The sequence below is a fragment of the Sinocyclocheilus anshuiensis genome, unplaced genomic scaffold (assembly GCF_001515605.1).
Source record: "Sinocyclocheilus anshuiensis isolate Anshui unplaced genomic scaffold, SAMN03320099.WGS_v1.1 scaffold513, whole genome shotgun sequence".
Classification (NCBI taxonomy): domain Eukaryota; kingdom Metazoa; phylum Chordata; class Actinopteri; order Cypriniformes; family Cyprinidae; genus Sinocyclocheilus; species Sinocyclocheilus anshuiensis.
In genome coordinates, this window is record NW_015537972.1 from 1,140,598 (window position 1) to 1,161,482 (window position 20,885).

General features: G+C 42.3%; 2 protein-coding genes across 2 annotated transcripts in view; one reads left to right on the forward strand and one right to left on the reverse strand.

Annotated features, from left to right (window-relative positions):
- Positions 1–2,850, reverse strand: part of LOC107670480 (guanylyl cyclase-activating protein 1-like) — a 5,482-nt gene extending 2,632 nt beyond the window's left edge. The window contains exons 1-2 of the mRNA XM_016463092.1: positions 2,515–2,850; positions 750–899 (exon numbers count right to left, since the gene is read on the reverse strand). Coding sequence (XP_016318578.1) covers positions 750–899; positions 2,515–2,709 — 345 coding nt within the window. The 5' untranslated portion in view covers positions 2,710–2,850. The remainder of the gene's footprint in view (positions 1–749; positions 900–2,514) is intronic.
- A 1,808-nt stretch (positions 2,851–4,658) lies between these two features.
- Positions 4,659–20,885, forward strand: part of LOC107670603 (NACHT, LRR and PYD domains-containing protein 3-like) — a 16,759-nt gene continuing 532 nt past the window's right edge. Inside the window, exons 1-9 of the mRNA XM_016463249.1 lie at positions 4,659–4,716; positions 4,876–4,971; positions 5,069–5,182; positions 5,268–5,392; positions 5,874–7,671; positions 13,186–13,359; positions 13,961–14,134; positions 14,382–14,555; positions 20,650–20,828. Coding sequence (XP_016318735.1) covers positions 4,892–4,971; positions 5,069–5,182; positions 5,268–5,392; positions 5,874–7,671; positions 13,186–13,359; positions 13,961–14,134; positions 14,382–14,555; positions 20,650–20,828 — 2,818 coding nt within the window. The 5' untranslated portion in view covers positions 4,659–4,716; positions 4,876–4,891. The remainder of the gene's footprint in view (positions 4,717–4,875; positions 4,972–5,068; positions 5,183–5,267; positions 5,393–5,873; positions 7,672–13,185; positions 13,360–13,960; positions 14,135–14,381; positions 14,556–20,649; positions 20,829–20,885) is intronic.

Genomic DNA, 20,885 nt, shown 5'->3' on the forward strand with positions numbered 1-20,885 from the left:
TCTGAATACTTAGGACCATGTGATATTTCAGTTTTTCTTTTTTAATAAATCTGCAAAAATGTCAACAATTCTGTGTTTTTCTGTCAATATGGGGTGCTGTGTGTACATTAATGAGGAAAAAAAATTAACTTAAATGATTTTAGCAAATGGCTGCAATATAACAAAGAGTGAAAAATTTAAGGGGGTCTGAATACTTTCCGTACCCACTGTATATATATATATATATATGGACAGGGCTAATAGGATAGAAACTGAATTTTGAAAATAATGAGGGAGCTCAGCAAACAGCCATCATGGATTTAGGTTAGGATTGAATACAAATTACTTTCCCTAAAGTTGCTACTATAGTATTCTATTTAAAGATACACAGTCATTTCATCAGTTTTGCACAAGAAGAAATAATAGTATGTGTGAAAAATATTTTTGAAATGATGTAGGCCCTCATGAGAAGAGTCATATCAGAAGTTTGATAACAAATGTTTTATTCTAATTGCCTCATGGAGGCTTCCATGTTGAGACCACAAGATCAGTCAAATACTACTTGGTTTATCTCCATAATACTGGAAACTTTTGCTTGAAGAATAAATGTGATATATGTGAATGTGCATGTCTACTATGGCATGGGTAACTGAAAACCATAGCTTTTATGAGATGATATGACTGAGTGCACCTTTAAAACTGAACTGCAATCTGGACCAGTGGTCGTACACCAGAGGAAACACTGAATAAAGAAAAAATGGATATTTTACTTTGAATATGGTCTCCATTTCATCTCTGTCTATCTTGCCATTTCCATCCTGATCAAAGAGTTTGAAGTACCACTTCAGCTTCTGGTTTATCTCTCCTTTCAGTAGAAGACTTACAGCTGCAATGTATTCTACAAAATCTATATAGCCATCCTGTGGAAGAAAAAAAAAGGAAAAATATAAAAAAAAGAAAGAAAATATATGAATATATAATACATACAAATTATAACATTAATTTTAAAAGGGCCTTTCAAATAGGATGCATTCTTGCATCGAACAATTAGAGCACAACTTAACAGAACAGAATGCAGGGATCTTCAGTTTAAAGAATGATCGTCACCAGCATAGTCAATGTCCGTGCACACCATCCGTATGCAGTGTGATTTTGTTACATAAAAATGTATTTTGAACTTGAATCAAACTTCTATTAACAATTTTTCTTACCAAAAAGTGGCACATATGCAAGCTGAGAATACATTGTGCACATGGTTAGAAAAATCTGACTAAGCCCCTACAGTGAATGTAATTTCACAGAGTACAGCATGTACATCCTTTTTGATCCTGGAACAACATTCCAATTAACCAATCAGAATTGAGGGATAAGTTTACAAGAAATGTCAGTTTTAGCCTTACAACCACACTTAGGTGCTTCTACACCCTTGTTATTCAGCTATCATTTCACACTGATTTTAGGGATAAATTATGGGTTAGTTTAGGGCTAGGTTTTTGGACAATAATGTTGATCCAGGACCAACAAAAGATGTTGACCCCACACCTTCATTGCTAATGATGACATTTGCGTCATGCACACTGTACACATAACCAAATATGCATAAAAAACGAAGTATGGCCTTGAGTTTTTAAGAGTTTTTCAATAGATGCTTGCCCGAACATATCCACATGTCTGAAAATGCCTAAAGCACCTTACTGCGTAAGCATAAAACGTGATAAAAGATAACTGCGATGATACTGACAGACCAGATATAATAAAGTGATCACACCATTTTTTCTGGCACAATCATTTTATTAGCAAAATATTCCACCACTCACTGTGTGTCCAGGCCATAAAATTACTATGGTCTAATACGCAACTATCATGTTTTTCCACAGGACAGCAACTGTACATTTTCGATCAGGAATATAAGTAACATTTATCTTTAACACCACTATGAATGTGAATAGCAAGCACAACTAGATATATTCTGTTGATATAAGGGTACAATATGTGTCAAATGACTAAACATGCGTCAGTTTCCGAACACTTCAATTTTCATCGTCTGCAATACACTTGAAAATGCTGTTTTCAAAACTTTACTACTTGGGAGAGCATCTTCAAAAAGTTTTCACTCGACAGAAATGCTGTCTAAGTGTGGCCGAAACACCAAAACAGAAAGAAGAATATACATTTTGGATTAAGGTGGACACCTAAAACTCAGACAGCTTAACAGGATTGTAAAATGGATTCCTGTGGACTGTAGGACAGTAATAGGCTTATGTTCAGTGATATATAAATGTCGTTTGATGATTTAACGGTTTATTTGTTTGTCACAATAATGACTTTTATCGTAAGTTTGGAATATTGATATGTGAATAATAAACCATTTGAACAATTTTTTTTTTCATAATCATTAATTTGGTTAACAATATAATACATTCAAAATGTATTCTTTCATGCACAAACATGAAGAGATTTTGGTGTCCTTTAAGATCAACTAAATGACCAATCTGCATAATATCCCTAAAATTTCCATTCACACATTTCTCTCACCCCATCCATGTCAAAGGTGAAAAAGACTTGATCCACATAGCTGTTGGCTTCCTCAGTCATCCCCTGCATCTGTAGCATGGTCTTGAGTTCAAAGAGCGTGATGAGACCTGATGGCGATTCCCTCATGAACTTGTTGTACCAGTGGTGCATGTCCTCAGCCAAGACTTCATCCAGGCTGGATCCGTGGGCACCCATACCTCCTCAGAGAGCCTCTTTCTAAATGAAATGTAGAATTGTTTTGTCAAATCCAGAAGTCCAACAGTAGCTGCAGTTTATTGAGTAAGAGCTGTGAACAGTTTGCTGCTCCAATCCAGGATTGACTGTTGATGACGGCACAGAGTCTAAAGCTATAATAATAATATTCTGTAGGTGAAACTACATTTTGAATATGTTTGGAATAAAATATCTTATTTAAATAATATAACATAAAATTAACTTGTTTGTCTTGCTATGGCTAATGTTAAAGTTATTTTATATATTTTATGTTAGCATTTTATAAAGTACACACAACAAAAATAAACTTTTTGTTAAACTTGACAAAATTACAGCTTAATTGGAAATGAAACGATAAAATATTGTCACTACTGTCAAGTTTTTTTTTTAAAGAATGACCTTTTACAGACAATAAATATTATTATTTAATGCTGCATGTCAGTAGTTGTAATTAAAACTAGTTAATTTTTTTAAATGGATATTTCATTGGCATTTAACCCTTTTTAGCCAAAGCAAGACTCACTTCTAAGCTCAACCCCAAGTGTCATGTTTATCCAACACACACTCATGTGTGACCCTGATCTCTGATCTGCATGAACTTTCACTGACATGTGCATGATCCATTCAGGAACACAAAGCGTAACCTCACGGATATTAAATGCAGAGGATAAATCAATCAGACTATCAAAGATCAGTGTCCCGTTATAGTAAATCTGGCTTCAGACGATTAACAATTTCCAAAACAGATTACATTCATTCTTTTGAGATTCTTGGGACTTCTTAAATAACATCCCCTGCAACATACAACCAAATGAAATGATAGAAATTTATGCTAAATACAGAAAATTCAGTAATATTTCTAATTTTGCAATATTTCTATTTAATTATAAGTATTTATTGGTTGAAGTCAAATGTGTCTCATTTGATATTTTAATATAAAAATGTATTATTTTTGTACAATCTGTTTAGACTATAAGGCAAACAGTTTTAACGTGATGTGTAAAATTGAAAAATAATCAGTAGCTTTTAGGATTCAAAATTGTGACTGATTGGAAACGTTAATAAAAGTTATTATTACTTTGTGTTGAAAACACTTCTCCAATAAAAATGCAAGTCATCTGCTCAGGACGTTCTAGTAATAAAAACCGGAGTAAATAAGTCGTAAAGTTGATTAATGGACAGATGGCATGGCCAAATCATGCCACTCTTGCCAATCTGATTTAAGCAGTAGCCTACTATGCTGATGACTGAATTAAATCTCCTGTTTTAATTCTCATTATCTCAATTTAATTAAGACTTTTACTTTACATGATGTTCAACATACACACTCAGTCATTAGGATTAAAATTGTTTAGTAACAGATCATTGCTTGGTTGGCATGCTGAAATTAATTTAGCCTGTGTTGTCATAAAGAAGCTTTAGCGGTGTTATCTGTACAGTGTAATATTGTTAAGAGATTATACTATTAGTGACAGCGTTAACTTTTCCCTATACTAAAAGGGCCTTTCAACGGCACAAAAGTGAATCTGGTAAACAGCGAATTAAAGTGATGTAGTTACGTAGATGTAGCAGAGATTGGGTTGAGTAACCGCTGGCACCACCATTCACTAAACACAAAATTTAAGGCTGAAAAAGAGCAGTACCGTCCCCTACAGGACACAAGAAACAAACTCGTGCAGAATGAACACTTGGAATATACTGAAACAAAATCTAATAATAATATACGAATATTTGATTTCTTGACAACAATACTGATAGCTGGTGGCTAATTCATTGCCATGAGTGTCAATTTAACACATTTAATATAAACAATTACAATCACAAAAGTGATTTGTGTTGTACTTGGCTTGAATGTGACGTGATATGCGATCATCGTTCTAGTCATAAATGAAAAGTCAAAGTACATGCTCGGAGTTTCGCCATTTTAAACAGACAGAACGGATTCTTTGCAATAAGCGATCATTAAGCGATATTAACTTCATGAAAAAGGTGGATGGTTTTTATTTACCTGGTTTTATGTATCCAACTTTTGATTAAGGTGACTGTTCAGGTCTCGAGACGCTTTACAGAAAAACGTCCTTGAAGAACGTATTCATTCTTATATGTGCTTGATAATGAACGTGTCTTCTGGGTTTTCTAAATCTTCAGCTGAATTAAATCTGCGATGTCCATCCAAAATCAGGGTGGAGACTCCATGGATGAAACAAAATCACCCGGAGATGAAGATTTTTATCCAAGATGCAGGTACTTTGAATGGACACTCTAATACATCTTATAAAAAAGGTTGGCATTAGCCCATTTCAATGTGATTTTATGTATTAAGATTTGTTTTCTATTCCAGTTCAGTCCAGCAGGAGAGATCAGATTCACCAGATTTCAGATGTGTATCTATGAGTGTCAGGTCTATTGAACAGCCAGTAAATATTAAGAATGGAGACACACAACCTGATCTCATGTATGAACATTGTATAAAACATATGATTATAGAATGACATTTTTGATTTATGGTGGGTAAATTTTAGATTTGTTCTTTATTCCAGTTCAGTCCAGCAGGAGAGATCAGATTCACCAGATTTCAGCTGTGTGTCTATGAGTGTCCAGTCTATTGAACAGCCAGTAAATATTAAGAATGGAGACACACAACCTGATCTCATGTATGAACACTGTATAAAATATGATTATAGAATGACATTTTTTATTTATGGTGGGCAAATTAGTTTTATTATATAACACTTTGTTAAGAAGTAGCATTCACAACAGTTTAAAAACTATTGATGGAATTATTAAGGTAATGAGAAAAAACTTCAAATATCAGTTTCCGATTCTTGATTCTCTTGATGATGTTAAGGTCAATCCATCCACCCAGATCAGACCTAACAGAACCTGTCTGTATTGAGGATGACGAGTTTATGAATCAACTACAAAGCACATATTCTGATTTCAGGTAAAATAATATGGTAATTTTATTTGTTTTAGATGCTATAATGGGTCATCACACATTACTCAAAAACATTATAACTGACCTAAAACTTCATGGAACTGATGATCTGTGTATAGTTTATTATGATGTAGAAAACAAACAAAAATGTTTAATGGAATAATTTGTTATTTTAACTGATACAGCTATGACTCTAATTCTGCTGAAGTCCTTAAGGCATTGAAATCAAATCTGAGGAAGACATTTCAGTGTCTGTATGAGGGAACATCAAAGCAGGGAAACCCAACACTCCTGAATGAGATCTACACAGATCTCTACATCACAGAGGCTGAAAATGGAGAGATCAGTAATGAACATGAGATGAGACAGATTGAGACACAATTCAAGAGAGCAGCAACAGAGGACACACCAATCAAATGCAATGACATCTTTAGACCTTTACCTGGACAAGACAAACCCATCAGAACTGTGCTGACAAAGGGAGTCGCTGGTATTGGAAAAACCGTCTCTGTGCAGAAGTTCATCCTGGACTGGGCTGAAGGGAAAGAAAATCAGGACATCCACCTCATATTTCCACTTCCTTTCAGAGAGCTCAATTTGATACAAGACCAAAAATGTAGGCTTTTAGATCTTCTTCAGTGTTTTTTCACAGAAATAAAAGAACTGGATATTTTCAGCAGTGAATATAAAGTGGCATTTTTCTTTGATGGTCTGGACGAGTGTCGTTTGCCTCTGAATTTTCACTGCAATGTGAAGTTGTGTGATGTACATGAATCAGCCTCAGTGGACGTGCTGCTGACGAACCTCATTGTGGGAAATCTGCTTCCCTCTGCTCTCATCTGGATCACCTCCAGACCAGCAGCAGCTGATCTCATCCCTTCTGAATGTGTCCATCGAGTGACAGAAGTGCGAGGCTTCAGTGACCCACAGAAGGAGGAATACTTCAGAAAGAGAATCAGTGATCAGAGTCTGGCTAACAGGATCATCTCACACCTTAAGTCATCAAGAAGCCTCTACATCATGTGCCACATCCCAGTCTTCTGCTGGATCTCAGCCACTGTTCTAGAGGAGATGTTGAGAGAAACAGAGAGAGGAGAGATTCCCAAGACTCTCACTCAAATGTACACACACTTCCTGATCATTCAGACCAACATCAAACATGAGAAGGACTATGAGAAGACAGTGAAAGATGAAGACATGATTCTCAAACTGGGGAAAATAGCTTTTCAGCAGCTTGTGAAAGGAAATCTGATATTCTATGAGGACGATTTGAGAGTGTGTGGTATCGATGTGACAGAAGCATCAGTGTATTCAGGATTGTGCACTCAGATCTTTAAAGAGGAGTTTGGGCTCTTCCAGGGGAAGGTGTACTGCTTTGTTCATCTGAGCATCCAGGAACATCTAGCAGCTTTATATGTGCACCTCTCTTTCACAAACAACAACCTAAATGTGTTTGATGAAATCTCCAAACTGAGACCACGGTTTAAAGTCTTGAACTTGATTCAGAATAATCCACCAAAACATGTTATATCTGAGCTGCATCAGAGAGCTGTGGATGAGACTCTGCAGAGTAAAAATGGACATCTGGACCTTTTCCTGCGTTTTCTTCTGGGTCTGTCAGTGGAATCTAATTATGTTCTTCTACAAAGTCTAATGAAACAGACAGGAAGCAGCTCTACCAGTAATAAAAAAACAGCTGAGTACATCAAGAAGAAGATCAGCACCAGTCGCTCTCCAGATAAATCTATCAATCTTTTCCACTGTCTAAATGAGCTGGGTGACCATTCACTAGTGGAGAAAGTACAAGATTATCTGAAATCTGGAACACTAAGTGACGCCAAATTATCTTCATCTCAGTGGTCAGCTGTAGTTTTTTTGTTGTTGACGTCAGAGACAAAGTTGGATGAGTTTTATCTTAAGAAATTTGTTGGAAGAAAAAATAAATCTGAAAATGTGAAAGTTCTTCAGAAGCTGCTGCCTGTGGTTAAAGAATCCAGATCAGTTCAGTAAGTATCTCTGAGAACAATCACTTCACTGTTAAAAGGATAATCCACCCAAAAAGCAAACCAGTATGAGTTTCTTGCTGTTGTGCATAATAAAAGAAGTTCCCTTTCGAACTTTCACTTCACGTTGTGTATGGGGAAAACTCCTGTTTTACTCTGTACTGAAGCCTGATTTGTTCACGTTTGTGTAGCTACACAAACCAATGGCGCTTTAGCACCCAAGAAAGGGCGGAGCCGACGTGTATATAAGTCGGCTCTCAGTGCCATTTCATCAGATCATTCTCCTTCAGCGACGAGGATCATCTCTTCGCTGACTCTGCAATCAAGTAGCCAAAGAAGGAAGAAGCTCAACCTGCAGCTCACCGCCGTAGAAAAGCCCCAGCAGCGGAAGAAGCTGTAAGCTTTCCCTGTGGCCATCCGGCACTTAAAAGAGCAAATTTCTGAGCAAAATTCTTAGCGACGTTGTTTCAAATGTCGCGCCGCGAGTGTGGCTCGTGCAGACAACCCTGCAAGATGCAGAAGGGCAGTGAGTGCATCACCTGTCTGGGCAGCGCCCACGCAAAGCCGCGCGCACACTGAGACGGCATGCTCTCACCCAGAGCATGAGTCTCGCTCTTCTCCGCTCGCGGACCACCTTCTTCAATGAAGGCAGCCCCGCTCTCCCGTTTCTCTTCTCTCAGTCAGCTCGGAGAAAGAAACAGTGGCGTCACGGGGCTTAGTAACCGGGTTTGAGTGATCCCATGCCGGCTCAGAGCCCGCATGCTCACTCTCCCTGCAGCACTTTGATCCGCCGGTGTGTTTACACGTAAGGATTAACGCCCCTCGAAGCTGAGCAACCGGGTTTAAGTGATCTCTCGGCAGCAAAGAGCTCGCACGCTCACTCTCCAGGTCTTGAACTTGACGCTTTGATCCGCCGACGTGTTTACACGTTAAAAAAATAAATAAACGTCCCTCTTTACATCGAGCGGCTCAATCCTTTTAGGCAGATCGGAGTGGAAGGCTGTCACTATGATTTCATATCGCACGGGACACGCCCTTGCTGAGGCTGCGCTCACTGACACAGTCTACTCTCACTATGGGAGTGTGTGTGTCTCGCTCTGCTCTCTCACGGTTGCCTTCTTCAATGAAGACGGCACTGCCCCTCCCGCTCTCACGTTCTCTCCTCCCAGTTGCCTCAGAGGAAGAAACGGCGAAGTCGCGGGGCTGAGATACCGGGTTTGAGTGATTACACGCCAGCAGTGCGTGTTTCACTCTCCCCACAGCGCGGATGCACACTGCACTTTGATCTGCCAGTGTGTTTACATGTGAGGATCATCAGCACCCCTCATCTAATGAGCGGTTTGATCTTTTAGGCGGATTATAGAGAATGCTGTCACCAATGATTACGGACAGATTGAACCATGACGCAGACATGCTGTCCAGAGGCAAGGTAGCCCCGGGCGGATGGGTGCTACATCCTCAAATGGTTAAAAAAATCTGGTCAGTCTTCGACAAGGCAGAGGTCGACCTCTTCGCCTCAGAAGACAACTCTCACTGCCCAACATATTTCTCGATACAGCGAGATGCTCTGACCCACGACTGGCCCAGTGCTCGCCTATACGCATGGCGACCCTTCATTCGCAAAATAGATCCTCTCGCATCCCGGCTATCGGCCTGGGCAGCCATACCGGATGGGTCGAGTTGGGTTCTAAACGCAATCCAACGAGGTTGCTCGCTTCAGTTCGCACGCAGGCCACCTTGTTTCAGAGGTGTTATGCAAACTTCTGTTTCGGACAACAAAGCGTTCGTTCTCCGACAAGAAGTGCAGACATTGCTTGCAAAAGGCGCTGTGGAAATAGTGCCCCCAGTGAACAGCGAGTCAGGCTGTTTCAGCCACTACTTCCTCGTTCCAAAGAGAGACGGTGGGCTCAGACCCATCTTGGTTCTGAGACATCTGAACTGCTCGCTTATGCGCCGGCCAGTCAAGATGTTAACTATCAAACAGATTTTTTTTTGAAAAAAAAAAGTTCGTGTTTTGAACTACCTCGACGATTGGCTTGTTCTAGCCAGATCAGAACGGGAGTTGGCTGCTCACAGAGAGCTGTTACTCAGCCACTTAGAGTGCCTCGGGTTGGTTATCAACCCGCACAAGAGTCACCTGTTGCCAGACAGCGTGCTGTCTTTCTGGTGACAATCTTAGACTCAGTCCGAATGCGGGTATGGATTACGCCGGAGCAATCCGAAGGGTGCACGGAGGCTGAATCCTCCTCGCCCTCAGACCATGTTGTACTTGGGACTTGTCTATAGTCCTGCGGGCCCTAAGAGGGCCCCCCTTCGAGCCGCTCATTTCGGCCGATTTGCAGCCCTTATCGCTTAAAATGGCCCGCCTCCTTGCCTTGGTGTCGGTTAAGCGAGTGGGTGACTTGCAAGCGCTGTCCATCAGCGCCTCATGTCTTGAGTTTGGGCCTAATGACTGTAAAATCGTTCTAAAACCAAGACATGTTATGTTCCTAAAGTGCTCTCAACTCCGTTCAGAGCTCAGGTGATCTCCCTTTTGGCGCTCCCCGTTACAGATGGTGAGCAGGGTCTGAACATGCTCTGTCCAGTAAGGGCTCTGAGAGTATACCCAGAGCGCTCTAGCCTGTCTAGGCAGTCTGAGCAGCTTTTCGTTTGCTTTGGAGGCCGCCATAAAGGACCGCCGGTTACAAAGCAGCGATTTTCTCACTGGATTGTCGATGCGATAGCCTTGGCTTACGCCTCAGAAGGCTTGCAATGCCCTATAGGTGTGAGGGCCCATTCCACAAGAGGGATGGCCTCCTCCTGGGCGTGGTCCAGCAGAATTTCTATTGGTGAGATCTGTGCGGCTGCCGGCTGGTCGTCGCTGTCCACATTTGCCAGATTTTATAACTTAGACGTCCCTGGTTTACAGGCGCGAGTTCTGTCTGTTTAATGTTCCACTCTTTCCCCTTGGGCGAAGTTGGTTGTATTGGTGCTTCTCAGCTACTAGCTTGGAGCACAATGTGCTCAGGTTCTTAGGGGTCCTTATTAGTGCTCCGAGACTGGGCTCGCAGAGCAGGATGTCCTGTATCTGCTCATAGCACGGCGTGATTGGATACGTTCCCCATACACAATGCGAAGTGAACATTCGAAAGGGAATGCTGACGTAACCTCGGTTCCCTGAGATAAGGGAACGAGCGTTGTGTCACTTGCCGTGCTATAAGCTGCACGTGAATCGATGACTGTCGCTTCAGTCGAATGATCTGATTAAAATGGCGCTGTGAGCCGACTTATATACACGTCGGCTCCGCCCTTTCTGGCGGGCTAAAGCACCATTGGTTTGTGCAGCTACACAAAAGTGAACAAATCAGGCTTTAGTACAGAGTAAAACAGGAGTTTTCCCCATACACAACACTCGTTCCCTTATCTCAGGGTACAGAGGTTACGTCAGCGGGCGATATTTTGAAAAATGTTGAAAAAAAAATCTTCAAAATATCTTATTTTGTGTTCAGCAGAAGAAGGAAACTCATACAGGTTTAGAACAGCTTGAGGATGAGTAAATGATGACAGAATTTTCATTTTTGGGTGAAATATACTTAAGGCTGGAATGTCTGCTGGATTGGAGAATGTGCACTGTAAACTGGAAATTCTGTGGTAAGAACATCTCTATATATACCTTTGTTCTCAACAATAAATGTCATTAATGTAAGCTTTTAAAATAAATGTTATAAATGTAATAATCATTAACAATTACCACACTACATCTGAGCACAAAATGACTCTTCATTTATCTCCATCACATCTTGTGATTTCCTACTCCTGTTTTTAAACCCCAATAGCCAAGCTTTTGGCTTTTTAAATAATACTCCTTTAGGGTCTTATTTTTATACTTGCTCTGGTATCAAAATATACAGTCGCCTATACTTACCCAACGATATAATTGCGAGAAAAAGTATTGAAATATTTTTTTATATTCCCATCTCGTAGGCTATTTATTCCCTTTAGGGTTTATGTAGTACACTTCATTTCCTTTCCGAACACGGAACTGGGATTGTGGGAGAGGGGGTGGGTGGGGGGTAGGAATCACGATGTCAGCTTAACATCGTGATGTCTGTCAGTCTAACATCGTCTATCGGCCCAACCCTAATATGCGATTTAGTGCTTTACTAATGTTTCACAAAGGTACAATCCAAAACATGATTTAAACACATAAACACATATGATACGCAAACTACAGTTCTCGGCTGGATAAAAGAAGCCAGTGTCGCACTAGTAGCCTAAAGTTTTGATGGATGACGATTGTAATCAAGGTAAACATGATTACAGTGACATACAGGATTAGGCGCGCGTGTCCGTTATTATTGATGCGCAAACAAACCGTGTGCGCACTTGGCGCACTGTTCACTAAAACATATTTCTGCTTGAACACAGCTCAGTATATTAACATAGTTGTATACAGCAAGTGTTTTACATGGATGAGTGTGTATTTTGGAGAAGTTTGTGAGGATCTGGTGTTTATGTACATATGGCCATCAGACGCAACACTGACACTATTGCATGTTCTGACAGAGGAACTATTCACTGATGACGTCGAGCCGCCTTCAGATCGTGGAGTTTCCACACATTTTTTTTTTTAGCAATCTTTGCAAATCGCCTTTCCTAATAATGTGCTAGTTAGCAAGTTCCATAGCTAAATGCGTCTAAAATTTACAGTCTAAAGCAGTGGTTCCCAACCCTGGTCCTGGAGGCACCCCATCACTGCATATTTTGCATGTCTCCTTTCTCTGACACACCAGTTTCAGGTCTTGGAGCAGGGCTGTCCAAACTTGGTCCTGGAGGGCCGGTGTCCTGCAGAGTTTAGCTCCAACCCTAATTAAACACGCCTGAACCAGCTAATCAAGCTCTTACAAGGCATAGAAACTTCCAGTCAGGTGTGTTGAGGCAAGTTGGAGCTAAACTCTGCAGGACACCGGCCCTCTAGGACCGAGTTTGGACAGCCCTGTCTTGGAGTCTCTACTAATGAGCTGATGACCTGAATCAGGTGTGTTTGATTAAGGAGACATGCAAAACGTGCAGTGTTGGGGTGCCTCCAGGACCAGGGTTGGGAACCACTGGTCTAAATAACTGCTCATCACCCCACGGAACGGAAGAGAGGGTCGGGGTGAGCAGAGCTCATAAGCATTTAAAGGGACATGGACCGAAACGGGTCGCTGTGAACAGAGCCGTTTTGACAAGGTAAAAAGGGTGTTGTTTTACACAACCATTGCGAAATTTTAACCAAAGTATGTTATAGAATTTTCATTAAGACCCTAAAGAATCATATAAACTTGTGGAAAATGGGCATCCGATGACCCCTTTAAGTTTGGGCAACAAAAGCGTCCATGCACAGAAATGTTTGTTTATGTTTTTGTTGTTGAAACCATCTATAAGAACAAAACAAGTGACTGATTTGCACTTTAAATGTGTTCTTCCTTTCTAATAATGGAATCACTGCTAAAGTGATCTATGATGATCTATGTCTTTGTTCTCTAATCTCTATAGATTGAGCGGCTGTGGCATCGCAAAACAAGGTTGTGAATTTTTGGCTTCTGCTTTAAAATCAAATCCCTCACACCTAAGAGATCTGCATCTGTCTGATAATAAACTAGGAAACTCAGGAGTGGAGCAGCTTTCTGCTGCACTGAAGAATCCTCACTGTAAACTGCAGAAACTGAAGTAAGGCCATATACTGCATGACTTTTGCACATAAAACACAAAATATATACAAATAAATGTAAACATCCAAAGTATATTTTAAGTATTTAGCTGCTGTGTGTTCAGGTGAGTGAGCTGTAAGTGTTTAAACACATCAGCTACTACTCAGTAACTTGATACTGATAGTCACACTAAACTACACACTTTCACATCACAGTCAACATTTAAATCTCATGACTTTAAACAGACTCAACCTCAACACAGTAAGAACTATGACAAATGAAGGCAATGTTGTGCAAACACACACAAACACAAATCACAACTCCATACATATTTGTACAGTTTAAATAAAGGTAAACTCACCTATGTAATGAATGTTATCAATGTTGCATGACAATACAGATATCTAAAAAAAAAAAAAAAAGAAGAAGAAATATTATTAATTATACTGCTTGAATGAGTCTTAAGATTGTACCATAGATTGTGCATGTGACATTTTAGACTTCAGTTCAATGATCCATCAAATAAGGATTTGATAGGTGATGAGTTAGTTTTTTTCTCTTTTACGGTTGACCTCTGTGTTCTGATGAGAGTGTCATAAGTGTGCCATTGTTTTCTACAGGTTGTCTAATTGTGGTGTCACAAATAAAGGCTTAGCTGCTCTGACGTCAGCTCTGGCATCAAACCCATCACACCTGAGAAATCTGAATCTGGCTGAGAATAAACTACAAAATTCAGGAGTGGAACTGCTCTCTGATGTACTGGAGAATCCTCACTGTAAACTGGAGATACTGTGGTAAGATCATCAATTCATTAGCAGATGAAGCATGATGCCCCATACTTAATGTATGTGAGTCACAATATCATCTTGTCTCTGCAAGCCTGTTCAGTGCTTTTTGTTCTTGCACATCAACACCAAAATTGGACTATTTTATATCAATGTTTGGGTAGACTTTAAAAAATTGCTGACGTGACTGTTAATTGGACAGTGGGCTTTCAATAATAAACTCTGTATGAGTGAATAGTGTTATTCTTCTCTACAGGTTGAGGAGGTGTAATGTAACAGATGCAGGCTGTGATGATCTGGCTTCAGCTCTGATATCAAACCCCTCACACTTAAGACAGCTAAATCTGTCTTGGAATAAACTAGGAAATGCTGGAGTGAAGCTGCTCTCTGATGTACTGGAAAATCCTCAATGTAAACTTGAGTTACTGTGGTAAGATCATCTCTCTTTATCACCTTTCTCCTAAGTAAAACATTATTTATTATAATGTAATAGTTTAACTGTTTAACTCAGTCTATACTTATAGTGCTGTTAAAGACACTGGATTTAACTTGTTGCCGATAAAAAAAAAATCTAATTTGATTTTCTTTTATATTAGTACATAGAGTCCAGTCAATATTCACACTAGGTCCACAAAACAATAAATGAGAGAGAGAGAGAAAAAAAAGAGTATATTGTATTAATATATTAAAGGAATAGTTCACCCAAAAATCTAAATTCTGTCATTAATTATTCACCCTCATGTCGTTTCAAACCGGTAAGACCTTCGTTCATCTTCGGAACATGAATTAAGATATTTTTGATTAAATCTGAGAGCTCTCTGACCCTCCATAGACAGCAAGGGTACTACCACGTTCAATGTCCAGAAAGGTACCAAGAATATTGACAAAATAGTCCATGTGACATCAGTAGTTCAACTGTAATTTTACGAATCTACAAGGATACTTTTTTGTGTGCAAAGAAAACAAAAATAACTTTATTTAACAATTCTTCTCCTGCACTTCACAGCGTATGCGCGTGCTTTCCTCTGAACGTAAACATGACGCAGCTCATGCATGTTCTAGGTCAGCAGCACCACGTGCATGCGTTGTTTACATGCAGATCAAAGTATGCACATGCGTCGGGATACTCTCCTTCACACCTATAGGACATTGCAAGCCAACCATAGCATAAGCCAGGGCTATAGCATCCACTATCCAGCGAGATAGTCTGCTTTGTGACTGGCAGCCCTTTCAAGAAGCCTCCAATGCAAACAAAGAGCTGCTCTGATTGTCTGAACAATTCAGAGCGCTCAACGTACAGTGCCCTAACAGGATACAGTAAGTTGGGACCCTGCTCGCCATTCACCGAAAGGAGAGCTAACAGGGAAATAACCTGGGCTCTGAACGGAGTTGAGAGCACCTTAGGTACGTAACCGCTTTGTGGTTGGAGAACGACTTTAAAGTCGTTAGGTCCAAACTCAAGACAAGAAGTGCTGACAGAGAGCAATTACAAGTCACCTACTCTTTTGACCAATGCCAAGGCCAAAAGCAGAGCAGTTTTGAGTGACATGGGCCACAGATCAGCTATGTGAAATGGCTCAAACGGAGGGCCCTTAAGGGCTCTTAGGACTATAGACAAGTACCATGTCCGCACAGTTCTAGGGTGAGGCGGGTTCAGTCTCCGAGTTCCCCTAAGAAACTTAGTGACCAGGTTGCATCTGCCAATTGACCGGACAGCCACGAGAGAATGATTCGCTGTGATGGCTGCCACGTAAACTTTGAGTGTGGAATGGGTAAAGCCCTTGTCCAACAACTCCTGAAGAAAGGTACACAGGAATACGGATCCAGGCTTCGTGTTGAACACCAGTCACAGAAGACAGACCATTTAAGGGTGAAAAGGTGTCTTATAGACACGCTCTAGCCTCTAGAATGGTATTAGTAACTCTCGCGGGAAGCTGGCTAGACTCCTGTTGAGGGGCCAAACATGAAGACTCCACAGCTGTGGCTGGGGGTGCCAAATCTTGCCCCTAACTTGCGAGAAAAGGTCTCTCCTCAGCGGTATTGGCCACAGGGTTGCAGACAGCAGCTGAATCAGTTCTGGGAACCAAGTCAGGTTTTTCCATAGAGGGGCCATCAGAAGGAGAGAGCATTTAATTTCATGCCTTGTCGAAAACAAGCCCAGGACATGAATCGCTCTTAATGAGAGGAGTTTCCTCTGTACCCAAAGCAGGAGCTGTTGAGTCATCCTGTAAAGGGGACGTGACCTTGAGGCCGCCTTGGTGATTGATATAAGCTACCACTGTCATTGTTCGAACAGACCAGGATGTGATGTCCCTTTAAGGCTGGCAGGAATGTTTTCAGGGCCAGACAGACTGCCATTATCTCGAGGCAGTTGATAAGCAGGAGTTGCTCGTGGATCGACCAGGAGCCAAATGGCGGGTTGCCATCGTACAGAGCGCCCCAGGCCGAGTCAAGTCATAGCCACAGCCATATCACCCTGCATATCACTGTTAGTGAGGCCAGCAGGGGGTGCTCACCCTGTGGCCTGCGTGGGTCCTAACGCCCCAGTATAGTGATGGGGACACTAAACTGTCAAAAAGCACCGTTTTTCGGATGAGATGTTAAACCGAGGTCCTGACTCTCTGTGGTCATTAAAAATCCCATGGCACTTCTCGTAAAGAGTAGGGCCAAAAGCAGAGCAGTTTTGAGTGACATGGGCCACAGATCAGCTATGTGAAATGGCTCAAACGGAGGGCCCTTAAGGGCTCTTAGGACTATAGACAAGTACCATGTCCGCACAGTTCTAGGGTGAGGCGGGTTCAGTCTCCGAGTTCCCCTAAGAAACTTAGTGACCAGGTTGCATCTGCCAATTGACCGGACAGCCACGAGAGAATGATTCGCTGTGATGGCTGCCACGTAAACTTTGAGTGTGGAATGGGTAAAGCCCTTGTCCAACAACTCCTGAAGAAAGGTACACAGGAATACGGATCCAGGCTTCGTGTTGAACACCAGTCACAGAAGACAGACCATTTAAGGGTGAAAAGGTGTCTTATAGACACGCTCTAGCCTCTAGAATGGTATTAGTAACTCTCGCGGGAAGCTGGCTAGACTCCTGTTGAGGGGCCAAACATGAAGACTCCACAGCTGTGGCTGGGGGTGCCAAATCTTGCCCCTAACTTGCGAGAAAAGGTCTCTCCTCAGCGGTATTGGCCACAGGGTTGCAGACAGCAGCTGAATCAGTTCTGGGAACCAAGTCAGGTTTTTCCATAGAGGGGCCATCAGAAGGAGAGAGCATTTAATTTCATGCCTTGTCGAAAACAAGCCCAGGACATGAATCGCTCTTAATGAGAGGAGTTTCCTCTGTACCCAAAGCAGGAGATGTTGAGTCATCCTGTAAAGGGGACGTGACCTTGAGGCCGCCTTGGTGATTGATATAAGCTACCACTGTCATTGTTCGAACAGACCAGGATGTGATGTCCCTTTAAGGCTGGCAGGAATGTTTTCAGGGCCAGACAGACTGCCATTATCTCGAGGCAGTTGATAAGCAGGAGTTGCTCGTGGATCGACCAGGAGCCAAATGGCGGGTTGCCATCGTACAGAGCGCCCCAGGCCGAGTCAAGTGATAGCCACAGCCATATCACCCTGCATATCACTGTTAGTGAGGCCAGCAGGGGGTGCTCACCCTGTGGCCTGCGTGGGTCCTAACGCCCCAGTATAGTGATGGGGACACTAAACTGTCAAAAAGCACCGTTTTTCGGATGAGATGTTAAACCGAGGTCCTGACTCTCTGTGGTCATTAAAAATCCCATGGCACTTCTCGTAAAGAGTAGGGGTGTAACCCCGGTGTCCTGGCCAAAATTGCCCCCCTGGCCCTTGTCAATCATGGCCTCCTAATAATCCCCAACCCCTTGATTGGCTCTATGACTTTCTCTCCTCTCCACCTGTTGCTGGTATGTGGTGAGCGCACTGGCGCCGTTGTCCTGTGGCTGCCGTCGCATCATCCAAGTGGATGCTGCACACTGGTGGTGGTTGAGGAGAGACTCCCCCACACGATTGTAAAGCGCTTTGGGTGTACAACAATACACAATAAAAAAGCACTATATAAATGCATCATTCATTCATTCAGTCTTGGAAGGGCAGCAGGCCCAGGGGAATCAGTGAGGTGACGGCCGACATGAGGCCGAACAAACTCTGAAACACCCTGAGGGGATGCGCAGTCCCCAACTTGAATGACGCTGCCACTCACTGAATATTCAGGAAGTGTTTCGGCGTAATCCAGGCTCGCATTTGAACTGAGTCTATAATTGTTCCCAGAAAGGACACTCGTTGTCTGAGAAATTCGCTGTAAACTCTTAGCTGAATTGATTCTCAACCCAAGACGCTTCAGGTGGTTGAGCAACAACAACCTGTGAGCTGTAAGTTGCCGTTCTGTTCTGGCTAGCACCAGCCAGTCGTCAAAGTAATTCAAGATGCGGATTCCCATCTGTCTCAAAGGGGAAAGAGCCGTGTCCATGCTCTTCGTTAAAGTGTGAGGAGCCAGAGATAGTCCGAACGGTAGGATTGTGTATTGATAGGCCACTCCCTCGAATGTGAATCTCAAGAACAGTCTGTGACAGGGGCTTTGTATGTGAAAGTATGCATCTTTCAGATCCACAGACAGAAAACCGTCCTCGGGACATATTTCCATGAGTATCTGTTTCAGAGTTAACATTCTGAACGGCTGTCACATGAGAGAGCGATTCAGATGTCTGAGATCGAGAGTTGGTCTGAGCCCGCCATCTTTCTTGGAAATGAGGAAGTATCGCTGTAAAAACCTGACTTGCTGTTTGCTAAAGGGACCATTTCTATGGCACCTTTTGTAAGCAATGTTTGCACTTCGGACTGAAGAACATGTGCTTCGTTGTCCCGTACCAAAGTGTGCACAACACCTCTGAAACGAGGCGGCCTGCAATCAGACTGGAGGGAGTAACCTCGTTGTATGACTTTTAAGACCCAGCTTGACATGCAGGGAATGGCTTTACAAGCCAAGAGCCGGGTGGCAAGTGGTTCCATTTTTATTAATGCCAGTTCGCCGTGCTGAGATGGGGAGCTGACATTTGTGATTGCAGGGAGAGGAGAAAAGCTTTTTTTGAGTATGTGGGTCTGCTATCACAGCAGTAATTTGCTGGGGCACACGCTGAGCTTGCAGGATGTGCACGGCTGAAAAACCTCCACCGCTCAGAGATATTCGAAAAGGTGGGGAATGACTTCAAGCTTTCTTTTAGGGGGTTCCGGCCTTGGCAAGAACTAGCCCTCTCCTCTTCCTCTCTGCACTCAGAACAGGATGGCTTCTGTGGGTCAGGGTCCAGGGTTACTCGAGGGCAGGGACCTTGGCACTTCGGGAAGGGAAACTTTGCCATCGGGGTGCGCTGTTGAAGCCCAGGCTCCGGCTTTAGCAGGGGCTTAGGCGGCGCCTACTTTGCAGCCTGCTTGGTGGACGATGTCTTGGGGTGACTTGCAACAGCCTCTGAGAAAGAAATCAAGCTGTTCACAGCCGATGAGGGGTGTTGATCCTCCCGTGTGAAGCACACTGGTGAAACGAGAACGAAGTGCACAGGGTGCTGAAGGCGCCTTCATTAAGGAAAGCGATCCGCGAGCGAAGACAGGAGAGAATCATATTTTCGCAATGAGAACATGAAGTCTCAGTGAGCGCAGTCTCTGTGTGGGCACCACCCCGACAGGCGACGCACTCACTATGCCCATCTGGATCGTTTGAGAGTTCCTTGGATTTTCTTAGGAAATTTGCTCATATTTACTCTATGGGAATAGCCGGATGGCCGCAGGAGAAGGCTGGATCTCTTCTGCTGCTGGGACTCCTTCTATGGCAGAGAGCAGGAAAGCCTCTTCCTTCTTAGCCTTCTTGATTGCAGTGTCAGCGACGAGATGTTTTCATCGCTGAAGGATAAGATTCTGATGAGATGGCGCTGTGGGCCGACTTATATAGCAGTTGGCTCCTCCCGTTCTGGCGGGCTCAAGCACCATTGGTTTGTGCAGCTACACAAGCATTAACAAATCAGGCTTCAGTATCCTCATAACCGTCAAGCGACGCAACAGGAGTTCCTGTTCGATAGGGAACTGTTTGTACTACAAACCAGTGTGTTCATAATTAAGTGTGTGTGTGATAATTATTATAGTGTGTTCATAATTAATACATTAAAATAATATGATAAGAAACACCAGTTTGCAAAAATAGCTGAAAGCGAATGAGACCGGAAGCCAGACAAATTAAATTTACAAATGACTGCGCCCGCTTTTGCGGGAAAAATAAGGTGGATATAAACCATAATTTCCGTCCAACTGTCAGCACACTTGTGATGTAAGCTTGTTGTGAAACTTCTCTAGGTTATTCATTAGCCACATTCTATAACAACCCACATTTCCAGCACGTATAGCATCAGGTTAAACGTGTTTGCAGGCCATTGACTGCATTACTGAAGTCATTTTTACACACTGCTTACACAGTATCATTGTGCAAACTACAAAGTGTGTAATCATCTTCCCTACAGGCTGATTAATTGTGGTGTCACAGATGAAGGTTGTGTTGCTTTGGCTTCAGCTCTGAGATCAAACCCTTCACACCTGAGAGAACTGGATCTGTCTTATAATAAACTAGGAGACTCGGTAAAGCTGCTTTCTGCTCTAAAGGATGATCCATATTATAAACTGGACAGACTAAACAGTTATTGTGAGTATATTTCATACAATTACTATATACAATATTTGCACCACCCCCCCCCCCCAC